At 31.2% G+C, this 18,963-nt stretch overlaps 2 protein-coding genes across 3 annotated transcripts in view; both read right to left on the minus strand.

Moving 5' to 3' along the window:
• Positions 1-294: 294 nt before the first annotated feature.
• Positions 295-3,133, minus strand: LOC145962844 (U-scoloptoxin(19)-Sm1a). The gene is made up of 3 exons (XM_083084219.1): positions 2,985-3,133; positions 2,081-2,200; positions 295-1,361 (listed from the first exon to the last, which is right to left on the minus strand). Exons 1-3 carry the CDS (start codon positions 3,037-3,039, stop codon positions 1,234-1,236), a joined length of 303 nt encoding a protein of 100 aa, XP_082940345.1. The 5' UTR covers positions 3,040-3,133; the 3' UTR covers positions 295-1,233.
• Positions 3,134-3,695: 562 nt separating this feature from the next.
• LOC145962843 (discoidin domain-containing receptor 2) overlaps positions 3,696-18,963 on the minus strand; it is a 75,008-nt gene continuing 59,740 nt past the window's right edge. Inside the window, exons 6-17 of one of the 2 annotated variants that reach the window (XM_083084218.1) lie at positions 16,025-16,189; positions 15,450-15,583; positions 14,142-14,349; positions 13,202-13,297; positions 9,093-9,262; positions 8,852-9,026; positions 8,469-8,731; positions 8,059-8,196; positions 7,211-7,515; positions 6,799-7,033; positions 6,220-6,369; positions 3,696-5,954 (exon numbers count right to left, since the gene is read on the minus strand). In XM_083084218.1, coding sequence (XP_082940344.1) covers positions 5,805-5,954; positions 6,220-6,369; positions 6,799-7,033; positions 7,211-7,515; positions 8,059-8,196; positions 8,469-8,731; positions 8,852-9,026; positions 9,093-9,262; positions 13,202-13,297; positions 14,142-14,349; positions 15,450-15,583; positions 16,025-16,189 — 2,189 coding nt within the window. In that variant the 3' untranslated portion in view covers positions 3,696-5,804. Of the gene's footprint in view, positions 5,955-6,219; positions 6,370-6,798; positions 7,034-7,210; positions 7,516-8,058; positions 8,197-8,468; positions 8,732-8,851; positions 9,027-9,092; positions 9,269-13,201; positions 13,298-14,141; positions 14,350-15,449; positions 15,584-16,024; positions 16,190-18,963 lie in introns of both variants that reach the window. The other variant, XM_083084217.1, reaches the window with a different exon arrangement.

Below are 18,963 nucleotides of genomic sequence, written 5' to 3' on the forward strand. Positions count from 1 at the left end.
CATTTTAACTCCTTAATTAAATTATGATTACATATTATTCTTAATGAATTAGCTATCATGTATTAAATATCATGTAGATAATAATTATGATGTTATTAATCAAAAATTAGATACATAAAATAGACCAGAATAATTTTAATGATACATTTTTAGATATAAGAGATTTTTAATAATAAATCTTAATATTTATAATTATATTCTAGATGAAAAACATATATATATATATTAGCTTAAATTTTTAATGAAATTTTATATTGAATATATTATCGTTTATTTTAAAAAGAATATAGATTGAAAAACTTATCAAAATCGATACGTAGCGTCGATCTATTTTTTAATTCTTATCAATATTGACAATAAAATGATATTTTTATAATAAACGGTACATATAGAGTCATATTTCTATTCTGTTAGTAAAGTTTATCTTAGCCATATATATAAGTTAGTAAAGTTTATTTTAACCATATATATATAACGAATAAATTTATTCATAATAGATCAATATATCTTTATATTAGATGTAGATACCATTCGTGATCCATTGTTTTAAATTTTTTTGAATGTGAACTTTTCAATAGGTCTTTCTCAATAAAATCAAAAAGTCTCATTATAATAAACAACTTATTGAAGCATAGTAATTGTCCAAGAGTAATTATAAAAAGTATAATTCTTAAGAATAATTAATAATTTTTATTAGTAATTGTTAATATTTATAATTATATTTTAAATGAAGATTTTTAGTTTAAACAACTTATTAAATAAATTTTTTTTAACAAGCAGTTCATGTAGAGACATATTTCTATTTTGTTAGCAAAGTTTATATTTTAGCCATATATATAACAAATAAATTCATTCATAATAGATCATTATATCTTATTGGATGTAAATACTATTCTCATTCTTAAGATTGATACTTTTTATAAGGAAGAGATTCTTTGACTAGTACTATGTTTCAGTAAATTATTTATTATAATAAAATTTTTTGATTTTATTGAGAAGGACCTATCGAAAAGTTCAAAAAAATTAAAATAAAACGCTGTATGAATATTTACATTCAATAAGATATATTAATCTATTATAAATAAATTTATTCGTTATATATATGGCTAAAATAAACTTTGCTAACAAAATAGAAATATGCCTCTATATGAATCGCTTGTTATAAAAGTTTCATTTAGCAAATTGTTTAAACCAAAACACAACAGACTTCAGTAAGTTTAAACAATTTTTGGTTTAACTAACCAAAACGCAACAGACTTGATTGTTCGGACAGTCGACCACGTTACGTTGCAGTTTCGTACCGCATTTATCCATACATTCTCCACCATGATGACGGCAATGGGTTTTGAATTCTGATTTAACTGTAACGATAAAGAATTTATCTAGTAAAAGAGAAACGTTCCCCTAACATGATGTGTCGAAAATGCAACTTTTCGAATCAAATTTCATTGTTGTACAAGAGAAAGAAACTTGAGTGTTTTTTACATATTATAGTAGAATAATAATTCGCTCTAATTAAAGTATTGGCTACTACAGATTTGCCAAAATTAAAAAAAAATCAACTATATCCAAATATAAATCTATATTATAAATGAAGTATCGTAGATGTCATTAAATAGAAATGGATAACTGCACGTAGTTGACATGTGAAAGTGGCGCATAAATTAATTTACTAGTTATATGAGACTTATAATATTCGAAAATAAATTTCTAGATGTGTTTTGTATGTCGCAAAAATATTTACATTAAATAACTAGAAAATATTTAAATAAATATGTAATATAGGTATTTCTATTGCGAAAGAAATTAGAAAGAATTACTTTGAGAAAGAATTACCAGTTTGTATATGATTTTAACAGATATTTCGTTATATCGAAAATTTGCCTATAATAAATAGATATATGTAAACTATGTTTTAAAATATAATAAACATGGTCGTCACTTTTTCAATTATTTATCAATTTGATTGATACGTAACTCTAAAATTCTTTGTGATATAATATATTTTTCTATTTTATAATCGGCTCTTAATGTCTTTAACAATAACTATAACAATATCTGCAAAAACTTGAAAACTTACCTATACTGCAGCACGTGGTACCCTGTTGTTTGCACAAAAGTGGACTTTTTACTGAGTCCTCGCATTTATCAGATGTAAGACAATTTTCTTGAGCACATATTTCAAATGCATTAATATATTCTGAAAACAAATTTACATCTTTATTGAGATTACGTTTTGACAATTCTGGCTTCTTCTCGTTGCACTGAGAATCAAAGATTATATTAATGTTTAAAAATAATTAACTGTTTTAAAAATAAACATTTCTTTGCAATTCATGCAATGATAATTAAGTACTGCCACAGTCTTACAAGGTTAAACATTAAACTACTGATATCAAATAGTTTTCGCTAGAAACGTGTAAAAATATGAAAAAAGTCTAACGTAAAAAAATAAAACCGTGTGTCTGTGATATATATGCATATGTATACCTATATAATATGTGTAGACAAAACAAATATTTCTTTCTCAATTTTGATTTGTCTCGACATACAAATATTTACAAAAAAATTAATGCCATATGATATATTGAAAGAAATAAATTAATTTTTAAAATAAAATGTAAAAAATATAATCAAGAGGAAAAAATTTTATAACAAAATGATATAAAAATAAGAAAAAGTAATGAAGACATTTTATTTGAATCGTACATATATCTTTTTAGATTAGTTGACAAAATCTTCTATAATTTTGATATAGTAAAATAAAATTGAATTAATGTGTGTATGTAAAAAAATTATTAACATTATAATTAATAGTAATCTCTAAAAAATGAAAAAAAAAAAACAAAGTGAAGTCAGTTGCTTCTTAAATCGTATATATGTAAAAAAATTTGACATATTTATATTAGTATGTTTATGCACTGTGAAAATGTTTATTATGTGACGTAATTTATCATTTTACGTAAAAAATGTATTTTACTTACTAGTGTAGAGAAGGATAGTCGCGAGAACGACAAATATAAGCGTGCAAGATCTCATTCTTCCGGCGAGTAAAAATGTCGGAGCGTAACGTGTGATTCTGACAGCCGACTATTCAATGATCTCACTTTCCCGGGACGCTACCATTATATAAACACAAGCAGTCGGCGTTACACACATGCGTACATACGTACGCTAGAACGTGGCACGCACACACTCATGGTCATTATATTTCTCCTTGAGTGTGATATACATAATCTATTTTTTTTTCATCTTTGCGATGTCAGATAACATGATTGACGCTTCTATGATTCATTGAATGATAATCATATTCTCTTAGAGAAATTATTGGAAAAATCTGCTTTGGAGGATTTTCGAATTTATTGGTTGTTGTACTCAACTATTCGTAAAATGTATGGTACCAGCATCGCAATTCTTTTGCACTATTGATAAGTCGACTGCAGATAACAGTCGAAGGTCTGTAGAAGCGATTATGTCAGAGTCTAGAGAGTTCATTTTAATGCAAGACAACATTCCCCATGTAATTGTGTAATTAGGTTTTAAATTCTTTTTCTCTCTCTATAGTTTATCTTTTTAAATTATATTTTCCTCTCTTATCTTCTTATCATTATACCAATACATTTTGGCGATGCATGTATTCTCTCTTTCGAGTTATATTAAATATATTTTGAAATAAAAATGCAATAGATTTTTAGATATAGACCTATTTCTTTATGTCTCATATTTAGTATTAAACGTGGTCAGTATCCCAGAATAGAAATATGAATAATCTCTTCCTTTTTTATTGATCTTATATGCAACGACTTTTATCTTACAGATATTTCCCTCTTGATATATTTATTAAAAGATGTAAACAGATTAAAATCAAGTTAATTATCTTTGGTGCGCTAGACAAATATTATTCTGTAATATTAATCCAGATTTATAAAATAGTACTTAACACAATTTATTTATCTTTAGCTGGTCTTGTTATCATATGATGTTTGGTATCGTGTAATGACATTGGAGACTATATTGGCATTTTCCAAATAGAATTTTTAATCAGAGGATCAGACCTTTCATGGATTCACTTAATTTATTATTAAAAAAAATGATTGAAAACAAGCATTCTATAAGTTTATCATTCATCGAGATTGATTTTGTTTCTTTATATAATCCTTACTAAATCGAAAACAATCATAATGGTAAAAATTATCTAGAATTTTCTATAGTTCTCTCAATATCATTCGGAAAGCAATAAATATTTATACCTGCAAATTTGCGAATGTGCGTAAACGTTTCTAAATTTCTTTAATTTATTTTTTTTATTCGTACAAATAATAAGCTGCAATTTATCATTTATCGACTCATTCATATTTTCAAATGATAATTAAAATACAAATTAATCGCAAATATAAAAAATAGTAAAAGTAGTTGTAATAAGTATTATAAAATCAAATAAATAAATTCTTCATCAGCAAGAAAAATAATTGTAAATCTAATTTTTTCTCTATGCTAACATTTTTATTTTGTATTGCTATCCTTGATACGCCTAAACATATCGTAGTTATAAATAGCGTATTTGTAATTTGAAATTTCAATAAATATATGGCATTTTTTTGTTTAAATTTTTATTAATTTTTTGCATGATACTTGTCACTAAATGTCCTTAGCATTTCTTTGTTTTTAAATAAAAACGAGCAAAGATATGTATTCATATTACGCGTTCTTAGGAAGAACATACTTCAAATCTACACCATTTAACATAGTACATTAAATTTAAACGGAATAATAGAATAATAAGTACTTACTATTAAATGTACAATTGTCGACTAAGCTGAAATTTTTAGGGCATAAAATGGTAAGCTAACAAAATTATATCATGCCACAGTGTATCTTACGTCTGTATTTAATCTACTAAACACCTAAATTTTTTTCAAATATTGCTCGTGCCTATTTTTACGGATATTTTTTACATTCGAGCCATTAACTCATCGTATTCACGAATTTTAAAGCGAAAAATAATTACATTAGAGCCATTCTCGCGTATTGTGAAATTTGTCGGAGGAATTAAATGACAGAATAAATAAAATGAGGCAAACAAAAGAGAAAAGAAAGCTGTCGTGACATATGTTAACTGCCGTAAAAATTTCCCATTTACCTAGCGTTAAGACTTAAACTTTATATGTACAAATGGATAGACTTTATCAGTACTGAGCATAGTGGCGTACATTACACATTATTAATGTTAGAATACTGTACACGATAGCACTTTCGTGAGAATTAAAGATTCATAGTGACTAGAAAATGAAATTTTATTAGATGTCCAGACAAAAGTGACGCGACTGTACACTCGAGTCGAAGAACATCACAAAAATGTTCGTTTTGAATATCTGAAGAAAATAAATCTAATACTTGCACGATAATTACACATTTCTCCTCGTGTGCTTTCTGCTTTGGCATTCGTTTCGATATTACGATATCCGTTATCGTTACTTTCGTCTGGATAACAGATTATGAGCGATAGAATCTTCGGGTGGTAATCTTTAATCACCGCTGAGTTTTGCGTTCGGAGCGGGAATTCTCTGCGTTTGTCAAATTTTCTGCGAGAGAAAAGAGACACGAAGTCCAGCATCTTCGATATACGTACGTCTAAAACTAACGATTGTACATTTCTGGAGAATCTGATTCGCGAGGCGTCATGCCCGGCGAGTATAATGATCTCGTATAATCCGTCCTGCTTGAAATATTCCCGACGATGTGTGTTGTCGTTCATATTCACAGAGATTATTTGTTCATTCCGTATCACAGTTAACCGAGATTATTTATGCACCAGGTCGATAGTCCGCTATTATGTTCTTCAGGAACGTGTAGATGTCCTTGAAGTTTGGTCGCGATGTTTCGTCTCTTCTCCAACATGAACACATCATCCGATAGACTTCTTCCGGGCACATTGTTGGTTTTGGTAGAAGTACCTGAAATACAAATATTTGAAGACAAACAAGAAGGGGAAAAAATTTCATTAAATTTTTATTCACGATTTTTGCAAAGACAGCTTTAATTGTATCATATTAAATTTTGTAATATATTGGTGTTTTTAGCAACTAAAAGCAATATGTGAAATTTGATGGCGCAAAACTTGGCTGATTTGTTATATGCTAAAATTAAATCTTCAAGTAAGAATTAATTAAATTCTGAGAAATCGTTAGTCCTAAAGTAATTATCGAGACAGACGTTTACCTGTAGCTCTCCTCCGTAATACATATGTTCAGCATTCTGAATAACTTGATCATTTGACAGATGCTGAAAGGGCTTCTCCCTAGCAAGACTCATCACCTCCCAAAGTGTCACCGCAAAAGACCATACACTACTCGAACATGTATACCTATCCTGAAATTTAAATATTACGTTATCACTGCTCGCCCTTGTTGCAATAGTCTATTTATTATATAACATAAAGATATCCCATAACGTAATTTTAATATTGATGATATATTTTGTAGAAGAAAAGAATAAAATACTAATAATTTTCGAGAAGTAAATAGTTGAGGAAAGATATTTCTTTTTTTTGCGAACAAAATAAAACTATTTCAAATTAAAAGTTCCTTTAATAACTGTTTATTTAGTTACAAACTAAAAATTTACAACGCCTCTTCTGATATTTCCACTATATCGATTGTAAATTGATTAGAGAATCTGTAATTAAAGTTAAAATTGCGAATTGTGGGATATTTTTTATATAATTGACAAATTATAATTTAAATACATTACTTGATTTGAATAATCATGAATAATTAAAAGGTACTTTAAAAGTCTTACTAGTAGAATGCTTTCCCAAGGTAACCATCTAATTGGTGCGGGGGGTCTGCCACCTATATCGCTGTAATCTTTCTTATAAAGATCGCTGCACATGGCTATGTCAGTCACTTTGACAGTATAAGAGCGACCTACCAAACAATTCCTAGCCGCCAAATCTTTGTGCACCAGATTCTTCGATTCAAGAAATCTCATGCCTGATGCTATCTGTGTTCCCATGTACAGCAGACAGCTTTGACTATATAATAAAATATATATAATAATATATATAATAATAAAAATTTGTTAATATTTTCGTGTAAGTATATTTATATTTATATGTATAATTTATATTTTTTAATCGAGAAAAGTGAAACAATGCGAAAGAGCTTGAATTTTCGACAGTCAAATAAGAATCCTTATTCCACAAATTTACCTAAGAGTTTTTAAATTGCAGTTTGGCCTGAGCGTTCCCGTGAGTGGTACACTGTACTGAAGATAATGAGCCAGATCACCGAGTTCCGTATATTCGATAATCGTCCACGGCACTGGTTCGACAGAGCACACCCCTAATATACGTGCCACATTAGGATCGGCTAAACACGACAGAAATCTCACTTCTCTCATTTGATCAGCCGTGTTTGTTCGAATATCGTTGGCGCACAGGGGTACGCGAGCAACGACTAATCTGGGGGCGTCAGATACAACTTCATCTAGGCCGACAGCCTCGCATATTACAGCCTGCAAACAATATTTTTAGTCTGACATATAAAAAATATCATGTACATGTGGTTCTTCATCTTAACAATGTCAATCAAATTGCACATCATTAAAAAATAATTAAATAAAAATTTATCGATTACTTTACACATGTTTGAAATTACCAGGAGAAACAAATATAGTAACATTGCATTAGAGTGTATGCTATATGCGTGTATGTGAGAGTATATGTTTAGATAAATTACGTTGTTTAGATAAATATGTAAATTGAATTTCGCCACCGTGCCCGCAATTGCCATTAAGTGTAAGTAAATTCAGAAACTGTCACAACATATCTATCACAAATATCTGCGGGCACGTTTGTACGTGTTGCATTTCAAATATATGATTAACTAATGCATCAGGTTTTTCTTTAGTTTCTTCGTAAATTAAATTAATTTTGATTATGATACAATACATTGAAAACAATTTAAAATTCCTCAGCGCATGATAGATAGGAAAATAGAAAATAATGATATCTCGAATAACTTTTATTACTAACGCAATTTGCATATCACTTTATACCTCTCCTATGTTCCTCGAGCCAAGTTTCTCTGTCGTTCGTAGGCACTGACGTGGTATATTGGTTGGCTCAATTTCCTTGCATTTATACGGTTTGTTCATACTGGGCGCAATATTCCAACTGATGACTGGTGCTGGTATCTATAAATGAGACGTATGTTTAACTATCGAACATCATAATCTTGTCGTCTCACATCCACTTCGTATCCCCACCATTTCTACGTAAAATAAATTTATTGCGACAAGATAAACAAACCGACTTAAATTACAGTCTGGTATCGGTAAATCAAGAGAGTTTCAAGTAGCGGTTTGACTTTCGGATGCAACGTATTTTTCCTTTGCCTTCGCGCAATCAGTCAAATGCACTGTTAAATTGTATGCATACGATGGTAAATACGCAGCTAAATGTGTACCTTGTGTTTCTCCTTTGGCGCTGTGTGCCAACGTTTTGAGTGAACGTGATCGACGTCCCTTTGGTGATTGGGCGTAACCGCGATATTGAGTTTCCTAGTTGGACTGCTATAACTTTGAAGGGTCCTGTAATGTTGGGAATGACGAGCCGGCGAGTTAGTCGGTGACGAGGAACAGCTAGATGGACCGACCACAGATTCTGGTCTTGCGTCCAGTCGCACATTCTCCTCCGGTATTTCTATGTTTCCGAAATCCTTCGAAGATTCTAAAAAAAAGTACCATCTCATCAGTTTTCATTTATCGTGATCAATTTATCATTGCTATTTTTCTATTTTTCGTTTATCTCAATGTACGATATAAGCTGATAATAATAATGCATATTCACCGGAATTCGCTACGATCGCGTATGTAGATTTATATTGCGGACTGACGAGCGGCGAATTAAATTGTTCCATCGTAAGTGACTCGTGCATGCTCACGTCTTCTGGCACGTCAGGTGAGACATGATTGGCGGTTTCCGCGGTCAGCATCCCACCAGGCGTTAAGTTTAAAAGTAGACCCTGTAAAATGTAAATTTCAGTTATTACTCGTCTCTCGGGATATTAAGCGGGAGTAATTTGTTTTACCTTCATATTTATGGCGAAGCCAAATGGATTCTTCAATACTGTCGGAGAACTCTGCAGTTTTTGTCGTCGATTTAGAAATAGGATAATGAAGAAGACCAATAACAGCAACAATATAATGGCAGTGAGAACACCTATCAGTACCTCCAAATATTCTTGACCATCTCCTGGTGCTGTAACTATACGAATTTATAGGGATACGCGGGACATCAATGTTGAATTGAATATAATATAATAAAATACATTTTTTATTTTTTTTATCATACATTTCTGTTTTTTAGATCCTACTCTTTTTCAACAATAATCGAAAACAATTATTTCAATTGAAAGAAACATTTAACTAATTGCACTGATTAAAAAAAGAATTATAATTAATTTTAGCGGCAACTATATTTAAAATTATTATTACTATTAATACGCACAAGGTTATTATTATCAATATTATAGTAGTAATAATTATAGAAATAGCAGTCTTAACTAATAATTTTTTTATTATGCAATTATAGTTTGCCCTCTTTTTCAGTGTATAAATGAAGCTGAATATTTTTTTAACAATTGTTATTGCAAAAACTAACAAAACTTATCTTTTGTCGTGCACGGTCCTAATAGCAGTACGATTGTGCCTTTTTCTGTAGTGGAAATAAATAAATTTCTCGAACGGGCACTTGCGTGATAATTAAAATCGCGCTTTTCCTCGATTAAGCGCAAAATAGGCCAGATGGAAAACCGTGATGAATCATTGTTGTAACGCCAATTTTACTTAATTCGAGAAAGGATCGTCACACGAGCACCAACGCGGACAAGAAAAATCTGGATTTTAAATGAACGTTTCCTCTCTCCATCGTGTAATTGTACAGAAAAAGAAAATTGCCCGAGAAGCGCGGAAACGCTTTTAATTCCCATTCTTATGCTCATGCATATCCCCTTCGTTCGTTTCTCGCTTTCCTCGTTTTTTTCATTCTTTTTACGGTTCTTTGTTTTTGAGGGGACAATGGATAATAGTATTAGGAGATAAAACTGTGTTCGCGATTATGCACATGAATAGCATTGGAGCCTGTTGTTATTGATATTTGCCTACTTTCTTTCCTCTTTTATTATACAATTTCTGATTCTCCGTTTTTTTTTCCAACATAGTACATCGATTACCTACACGTATCTATGGCTTATTTTTTCAATCGAGCAATGGCAGTCAGCTTATCGTTGCTTATCATTCCTTTCTTTGCATCCGCGCATTGAAAGCGTATTTAGCGGATGTATCGCTCATATGTATTGGATGACAGGATTTCCAAACGTTATTTTAACATTGTTGTATGTGAATCGATTTTATTTTCCTTCTCTTTTTCTAGTATTTACCTTGTTTAACCCATTCGCATATCTGGAGCGCACGCTTTTAGCACGTACTTACCCATTTTACAAAACTTTTTAGTTTGTTATTAAAATAAAGTACAAGGGGAAAAACTCGGTTGTAAAATATATTTCCTCCTTTTGTAATGAAAATTCAGAAAACCGAATCATCTTCTTTATATTTAATTTTATAAATACATTAAAAGACGTGTAATTAATATTACCATAATAATCACTTTTAATACTGTTAACATCCGTGATATATGAATGCTCGTATTGTCGATATTTCAAATACGATAATAAACAAAAGACTTTCATAATATATGCATTTATATTTCTCTTTATTATTTCTTCGACTGAATAATTATTACTTTACTTCTATTTACATTTTTATTTGCAGTCGATTGCAGAAAATATCAATAATCAAGAGAGAATGAAAAGAATAAGGTTTGACGTTTACATAATCCATCCCAGAGATATGTAATTATTGAGTCCATTGCTCTGTCAATTTTTTTTCTTTTTTTTCTCTCTTTCTCTCTCTTTCTCAGCGGCCTTATTTCCCTCGTCTTTTTATGACTCTAATCCTCCCTTGCGCTCTGTCGAATCAGATGTTGGCTAATCCGCATAATCGATCGCGCGGATATCGGCGCTTGAATTATAAAAGCGTTGTTCTTTCTTTAACTTCTCCACTCGTGAATTACATGAAAAATTACATGCAAGAATTATATACATATATATATTAGCAGGGGCGGCAACCACACTGCCGCATCCTTTTAAATTCAGACCACCGTAAAGCGGACGCTCGGTTTACATGTTGTTTTTAGTTACTTCGTTTTTTTACTCCTTGTCGCCCTTCCCTTGTGCCATCTTTTTCAGCATGCATGCTGCATTTGCGCGGTGGACGATTTCGCTGCTGTTTTATTTGAGGACCGTTCGCGTTTCCTTTATTTATAATGGTAAGCCGGGAAAATGCTCGGTCTATTTTTTCGTCGGGGTTTATAGGAGGATAGGATTCGTTAGGCGGTAGAGTATATCAGAGAACCGTAATTATGCCGCGAGTCGAGTATTCTTTCTCTCGCGTCCTTATTTATCCGCTGCACTTTCTGTTATCTGCATCTTTGTCGTCCCCGTCACCGTGACTATAAATTTTTCCCATTTTTTTATTCTCATTTCTCGTCCTCCTTTCGTAACGTAATTTCCTTTCCCGTATTTATGCACGCTTCTCCATCTATTCGGGCGACAAATTATTATGTTTTATTTATTTTTTCCGTCTCTAATATAGTCTCGACGTGCATTCTGTGCACTTTTATCACACGTTTTGAAGCATATTGCGCGGATGAAAAAGCTAATGTAATTGTTTGTTCCCCGTATCAGAAAACTGTGGCTTAGATTAAAACTATGTATGTGAATGTATAGAGAATCGTGTATGTGTTCCAACTAAAAATACTTTGATATGTCGGAATTTACCGCTTGCGTATATAATATTCTTATCGATATACCTACTTCTATTTTTATTGGTCTCCATACGACGGTTTTTAATTTTTCATCTGGATGCGCAATTTTCTTCATTATAATACATTCGATGATTTAAGCGGAAATTACATATTTTTAATTTGTTTTACGGCCTAGAAAATGTAGCGTAGGATTGTTGTTGGCACAAATTATGAGATATGCGTAATTATGCCAGAGTCAACCTCACTTTTCTCTTCTTTCCTCAAACACTACCTCTTAACCCGACTAATTGTTTACGTTACGAGGGAGTTGCTACGTGAATTATAAAGTGTAGTTGCATTTCTTTCTCTTTTATTCGTCGGACAATGACCTTACCTAATCGCATCTTTTTCCTGACAACGGCATTGTTTAGCCTACAAAATTAGCTGAATAGATGTTGTATAGTCTCAAAGTGGACTGAATACGTGTGTTGCATATTTGAAAAAATTTTTATTTAATTTTACATATAATCCTAATCATTTAAAATTTAAATTTTAAATCTATTATGTATGTGTGAGATATATAATGTTTGAGCATTAAAGTAAAATTTACGTAAATATTTGAAATAATAAATTAAATTATCAGGAATGTTAGTGAAAGAAAATAATTATTGAAAATAATAATATTAAAAAAAAAATAAATAATATTTTTCATTTTAAAATAAACATGCACACACATAAGTGAGTGTGTGAAATATTGTTAAATTATTATATTAAAACTTATCTTCTATATGCTGACTATTTACGCATTAATTAGAATTTAAACATTCAAATACTGCTTATATATAAGTTCCAAGTGTTAAGTACAATATATTCGTATGTACAATATATAATATACAAGATCAATAATAAAACAGATAGAAATGTCATAGTTAATGTAAGTAGTAATTTAATAATTAATAAATAATTGATTTTACTTGTAATTATACATATATTGGCGTATATATTTACTCAATAATTAAATATGAAATTAATTTTGAACGTTATAAATAGGCAATAATTAAACCTTAGAATTTGATTGTAAATATTAATATTAATATTATATTACACAAATAAGCGCGCATTAGCAAGTAAAGCATTATTAGCCATGTGAGACACGTTCGAGATTGTGTGGTGTACAAATAAAACGTAAGATATTAAATGTATGAAGTACTCTCGTAAATTTATAGATGTCTACTTAGAAGCATGCGGTACGAGAAATGAAAAGTTTCTAGTACCCGGTGCTTAATTAGAACGAGATTGATACGAATTAAATGCCACTCTTGGTAAGTTACTTACTCGTTTGTAAGTTAAGATCCACTTCGGGGTTGACTGGAATTTCCCGGTTGCTGAACTCGGACGCTGCCTCTTCCGTAGTGTTTTCATAGGGATTTGCTGAAAGCGGAAAATAGCTGTAGCTAATTAAAATTTATGGCAAATTTTATAAGATTTACAAAAGGATTCGTATGAAATACAAATGTTTTTAAATGTGGATTATTAAAATTGTTAAAATAATAAAAGTGATATTAACTTTTGCCTCAAATTTTGTGTTAAAAGAAAACGCAATTAATATCACCATAATAATTATAAAAGAAAAATTAAAGATTATTTTATTTTAAAAGAGCAAATAGAGCACGCGAAATATTATTATGTTCACGTGGAATAGACGTAATTTTATGTAATCTTTGTTATTAATTTAAAAATGAAAAAGAATAAAAATTATTTTTTCTTACTATATCTACGTACATCTAATCGAAAAATATTTCACATTTCGTGCACATCCGTCTAGAGATTTAAATCGGATTATTGTACGCGTGTTCCATATCGACATCGTTAATTCAAATGGTCATTAGTGCGATAAAATTGGAAAAATACGTCCGCGAACATTCGAGACAAAATTATAACCGATAAGTCGAGATTAAGTTGATGGTTATAAAAAGAGAAGGACGAGATAATTTAGCGAGCATTATAACTTCGTTCATTACAAGATTGTTTGAAGTATCGTGATCTGTGAATTAAATATGCGCTCATTTATATATATAAGTTTTTTTATTATCAGATCATATTTAAATCAGGTCAAATAATATACAAGGTGTCCAAGAAAATTCGCGAGAAATCTAGAAGAAGAATGACATACTATTTCTTACAATGGGACGCGAAAAGAGAGTAATGTAAAAACTAAAGAAACTTATTGTCTGTCGCTGTTTCGTAAAATGTTACAGAGACAGAGGAAGCTTACTTGCGTCGAACGTCACTTCGCTGATTATGATCCACCGTGCAGCAAAGTACAAATGTAGTTTGAGAAGACTTCCCTGTCGTCCGTGAAGACCGATTGAAACATTTCGGGCATTCTCGAGCACTAAGTCCGGTATATAAGAATAAAGCAAGGGCTCGTCCTCATAGGTCTCGCCATCGGTACTGAACCATATAGCTGCCTTCGAAAATACCTGTTATGCAAACCAATCTCACATTGAAATATATATGTACTGTTTTTCAAGAATAGCTCGAGATAAAGAAGGAATTTCAATTTTTTTTATTTTACAAAAAGATATGTACGAAATATCATATTTTAGAGAAATTAAAATATATCAAGTCATGAGACCTGTTGTAAAGGACATTATAAAAGAGAGTAAATTGTTCTATGTGAAAAATATTAAATGCCTTATTTTTAAATCTTCTTTCTCGCGACAAAAATAAAAAAAATATAATATAAAGAAAAAAAGAGAACATATGTATTATAATATTCAACATATTTTGAAAAAATGAAGATATGTTGAAGCTTCTTTTTATTGTGCAATTATATTCGTTTTTATTGTGACAGTTTGTGGTCAGTGCACTTTGATACAAGTATAGATAAATTCCTTTATATCACAGGCTGTGTGAGGTCATTGACATCAAAGAAATGCTATAACTGCTATAACTCGCTATGTAATCGGTTAATCGTTAATCATGTCATTTATGATATACGTTGCAAACTACTATTTATAAATAGCATCTATAATACTGAAAGGTAATATATTTCTCTTGTCATGAATATTTTATTTTATTTTTGAAAACATCTAATTAACATCATTTTAATTGACATTTTCACTGATACAGAATTAATGATAACTTCATTTACAATTCATGAAAAAGCCACAATCATTATTTATAAATTCTTTCAATGAAATTAATCAAAATTTAAATAAAAATACATTCGTCAAATCTTATCTTATCTTGAAACATCTCATTAATTTTCTCATCAATTTTGCATTACAGTTTTATTTAATTTATACACACAATTTAAAAAGATGCAGATATTTTCAAAAATAGATTTAAAATTTTTAAATTTTAAATATCAGTGAAAATGCGTATTGTTGCAAAATTAATGATCATTTTGTAAAATATTATACACATAATATTATATATATATATATATATATATATATATATATATATATATATATTATTAAACAAATTATGGTTTAATTTCTTCTCCTTTGAAAGAAGAGTTTATGAAAGTACATGAGTAAAAAACACGTTAAGTAAAAAACAAATTAAAGATTACCTGCACATCCATTGAGAAATAATTATTGGTATAGATGTGTACCGCTTCGAAAATCAACGTTGTCTCAAACTCGAAGATAAGTTCCACGTAGTTATTCTCGAAGGCGTCACGAAGCCAAGCAACCCAACCCGTGCCTGCAGTCAATAAAGAAAGAACGTTCATAGAAAACGCATTAAACTGTAAATTTGCTGTAATTCCCTATGACAGTAAACAAATATAATTGTTACAAAAGTTTATACATGGCAATAATTTCTTGAAGTTATCCTTATTGACAGCAAAACGTAAGAAAGTTTATCACGAAAGACAAACTTCTCACTTCGAATTCACGCCATAAACTATTACAAAAAGTAATTAAAATACGCTGAAAAAGCTTTCAATAAAACATATTGAATGCGAAGGAAATATTATATTTTCAATGTATTTTTTTAAATAATTTCAGATAATCATAAAATGCAAAAATCGTGGACTTTTTCGATAGGAAATAAATTTTGTCCGAAACAAGATCGTAATAGATAATTATTAAAGGATATCTTCAATTTTTAGCATTTCCACATGTGTATCCATCCACCGATTACCTTTTCCATTTCCCAGGTCCTGCTTATAATTATCCGCGCCGACCTCGCCATCGACTAAACAGCCTAAGCCATCGGTCAACAAATTGTCCTGCTTCTTACCATCGTACGAAATATCAATGAGATCCGGTATGGAAGTATCTGGTGTGGTGTAGCTTACGATGCCACCTAAAACACAGAAAACTTTTCGCGTGACTACCACTATACGCGACAGTAGTTTTCTTTTAAAACACACTCGTCTCTCAAACTTTTACGTTACACCTGACTTTGTAGTGTGCTATTAGCTGTGTTTTGTCTCTCGTTGATGTTCTTTTTCTTTCCTACGCTAAATGATTGCGCGTTGTCTTGGAACTTTCAAATAAAAGTATATAAAGTATAAAGACGCTACTGTATATATGTGTGGGTGTATATGTTATAAGTTTTTGCTGAGATCTCGATAGATATAGTTATGTAAATTCTATCTGTTTTCGATTAAAAAAGATGTGATAGCCTTCTTCATGATGTAAATTCATTATTACATTAATTATTATTATAATAATTAGAGAAAAATTATTCCTCATGTTATATTTTATTAAAATTGATCATATTTAGCGCTTTGCTCTAGTTTCCGGACACACTTCGAAAATGAAGTGTCGTTGCTTAATAACGTACCGTGAAATGCTGTAGCGGAAGGAGCTTAGTTAAAATTAATCAATTAAAATTAATTAAAACGACTTGGTCGGCGGGGGGGGGGGAGAGGGGGCGCGGGCGACTAGCGGCCGTAGGGAACGGACGGTTGGATTTTCGTAGCGAGGAAATTAATAACGGACCGCAAAAATGGCGCGGTGCGCCCACTTTGCCATGTCGTGTTCAAAATCGCTTAACTACTCTTAATATTTCACGGTATATATACGGTGTGCGGCCGGCCGTCGTTGTCACGCGATGTGGTCAAGCCAGTTTTGGTCAACGTACCTTCGCCTGATTCCGTGTCACGTGGATGACGCCGAGGTAATAATTTTACTTAGAACAACGTGACGCCTCGTCGCCATGCAGCTATTCTGCAACTGGCATCTACATCATACAAGAAGTATACTAGGAATTCTACGATTGTACGATCATACGAAAACGAAAGCTCGACCCCATTCTCGAATATAATGCTCGATCCTTTCAAGATACTCTTGCGCGTTTCTAAGAAAAGATCTATTTTGCCAAGAGATATATAAGCCAAATGCCAGAAAGGACGTAATACAATGCTTTAGTTCACGATTCGTTAAGAAATATATGATATTTGTTATATGAAATGTATTTATAGGAGCATAGAGACGTCGAAAATTGCACAGTTGCAGCAGTGACGTTGATAAGTTAACGATAAGGGAGTAAACGGCGAGTCAAATTAATCCGCAATTTAAGCAACAAAGTCACCTCTCTTGGCGTGCACTTTTCACGTGCTCGAGGATCGTTCGTGTAAACTGGTGAACATTTCATCGATGTGTCGCTGATATTCCTGCCATTTTTGAAGGTACGAATTAAAGGACGCCGTATTTCAGCGCGTCAGAAACATTGCTCTTACAGGGAGCCCTACTCTGTAATCTGGCAATCAGTCAATCTAATCTGCGCTGACAATCTTCTTCTCGTCCGCGAAATTATTGTGAATTTTCATTGGGATCGTTAGAGCAATTTCCCAGCAAAGTGCAATTCCTAACAAGTATCGCGTTAATATAATTTTTTGCATGCACAATAAGGAGATACCAACGATTAACTAATGTTTATAGATTATTATTTCTAGACTGACTTTTATCTGCTACAAAGAAAGAGACAGAGAGAAAAGGATATAAACTTGAAATAACTTATCTTTTAAATATACGGTTGATACACAAAATATCCTACTATTTGCAATCTTAATTTTAATAACAAATTTTTTACAAGCAAAAGATATCATTTATAACAAATTTCTAACTATTCTAATTCTTATATTTTCTCAATATAATATATGTATATATAAAAACATTGAAGTAAAACTTTATTAAAATAGAATCCATTTGGAAATGTAGTTTTAAAAGAATATGGTTTCGTAATTTATTGGCGTTTCTGCAACTTATTTCGCGAAAAGCTTTCTTTTTTTAATCTATAATCAAAGTTAAAATCGCACATTGTGAGTTTTATGTACATCTATGTCAGCTCGCGACGTATAATTCTTTATACACTGGATATAACTTGCCCGAATAATCGTCTTAGCAACATCATACGTGTAGTAAATAATACCGTACCGTTTCAATCGCGCTCTACCAGCTGAGATTTAGCACACTTGTATTCTGTCAGATGGCAAATGTCAATATCAGAAGAAGGATTCTATCATGGATTCTGTATTATGTTGACCGAGTAGGCCCTATTGCCCGCGATTCGGGAGTAATTGTTCGTGTTCACTGGCTTCGGGTAGGGCATCAACGTTGTTTTAACCAGATGCCGTGCACGGCCTCCATAAATCCGCCATACCCGCCCAGTCGGACTCGATCTCACACGCTCCGAATACTTCTTATAGCGCGAAAGCTCTCATGTCGCCGTTTTACAGCGCTAGCTGCATACATATGCCATACGAACGTGTGTATAATCTTGCTGTTGATATTGGCGACCCAGAAAAATGATTTATGCAAATATCCCTCTCCTGGCTATAGATATTGATAATAAAGATGCAAAGATTGTGTGTGGAAATTATTGGGATTATTCGGCTCTTGAGATAACAATATATTGATGTTTGCTGGTTATATTTACTCATTTTAAATGATACAATCAAAAACGATAACGAAAAAATATGTTACAAATGGAGCTATATCCCCAATAAAAAGTTTTATATATATATAATATAATTTTAATATATAAAATCTTTATTATAAATTATATGACATGATGAACTTTCCGTTATATACATTTTCTAAAAATGATTATGATCCCTTTTTTAAATATCA

This window comes from Camponotus vicinus, unplaced genomic scaffold, assembly GCF_025532165.1.
Source record: "Camponotus vicinus isolate PSW18456_S1 unplaced genomic scaffold, iyCamVici1.0 SCAF_12, whole genome shotgun sequence".
In the NCBI taxonomy this organism is placed as follows: domain Eukaryota; kingdom Metazoa; phylum Arthropoda; class Insecta; order Hymenoptera; family Formicidae; genus Camponotus; species Camponotus vicinus.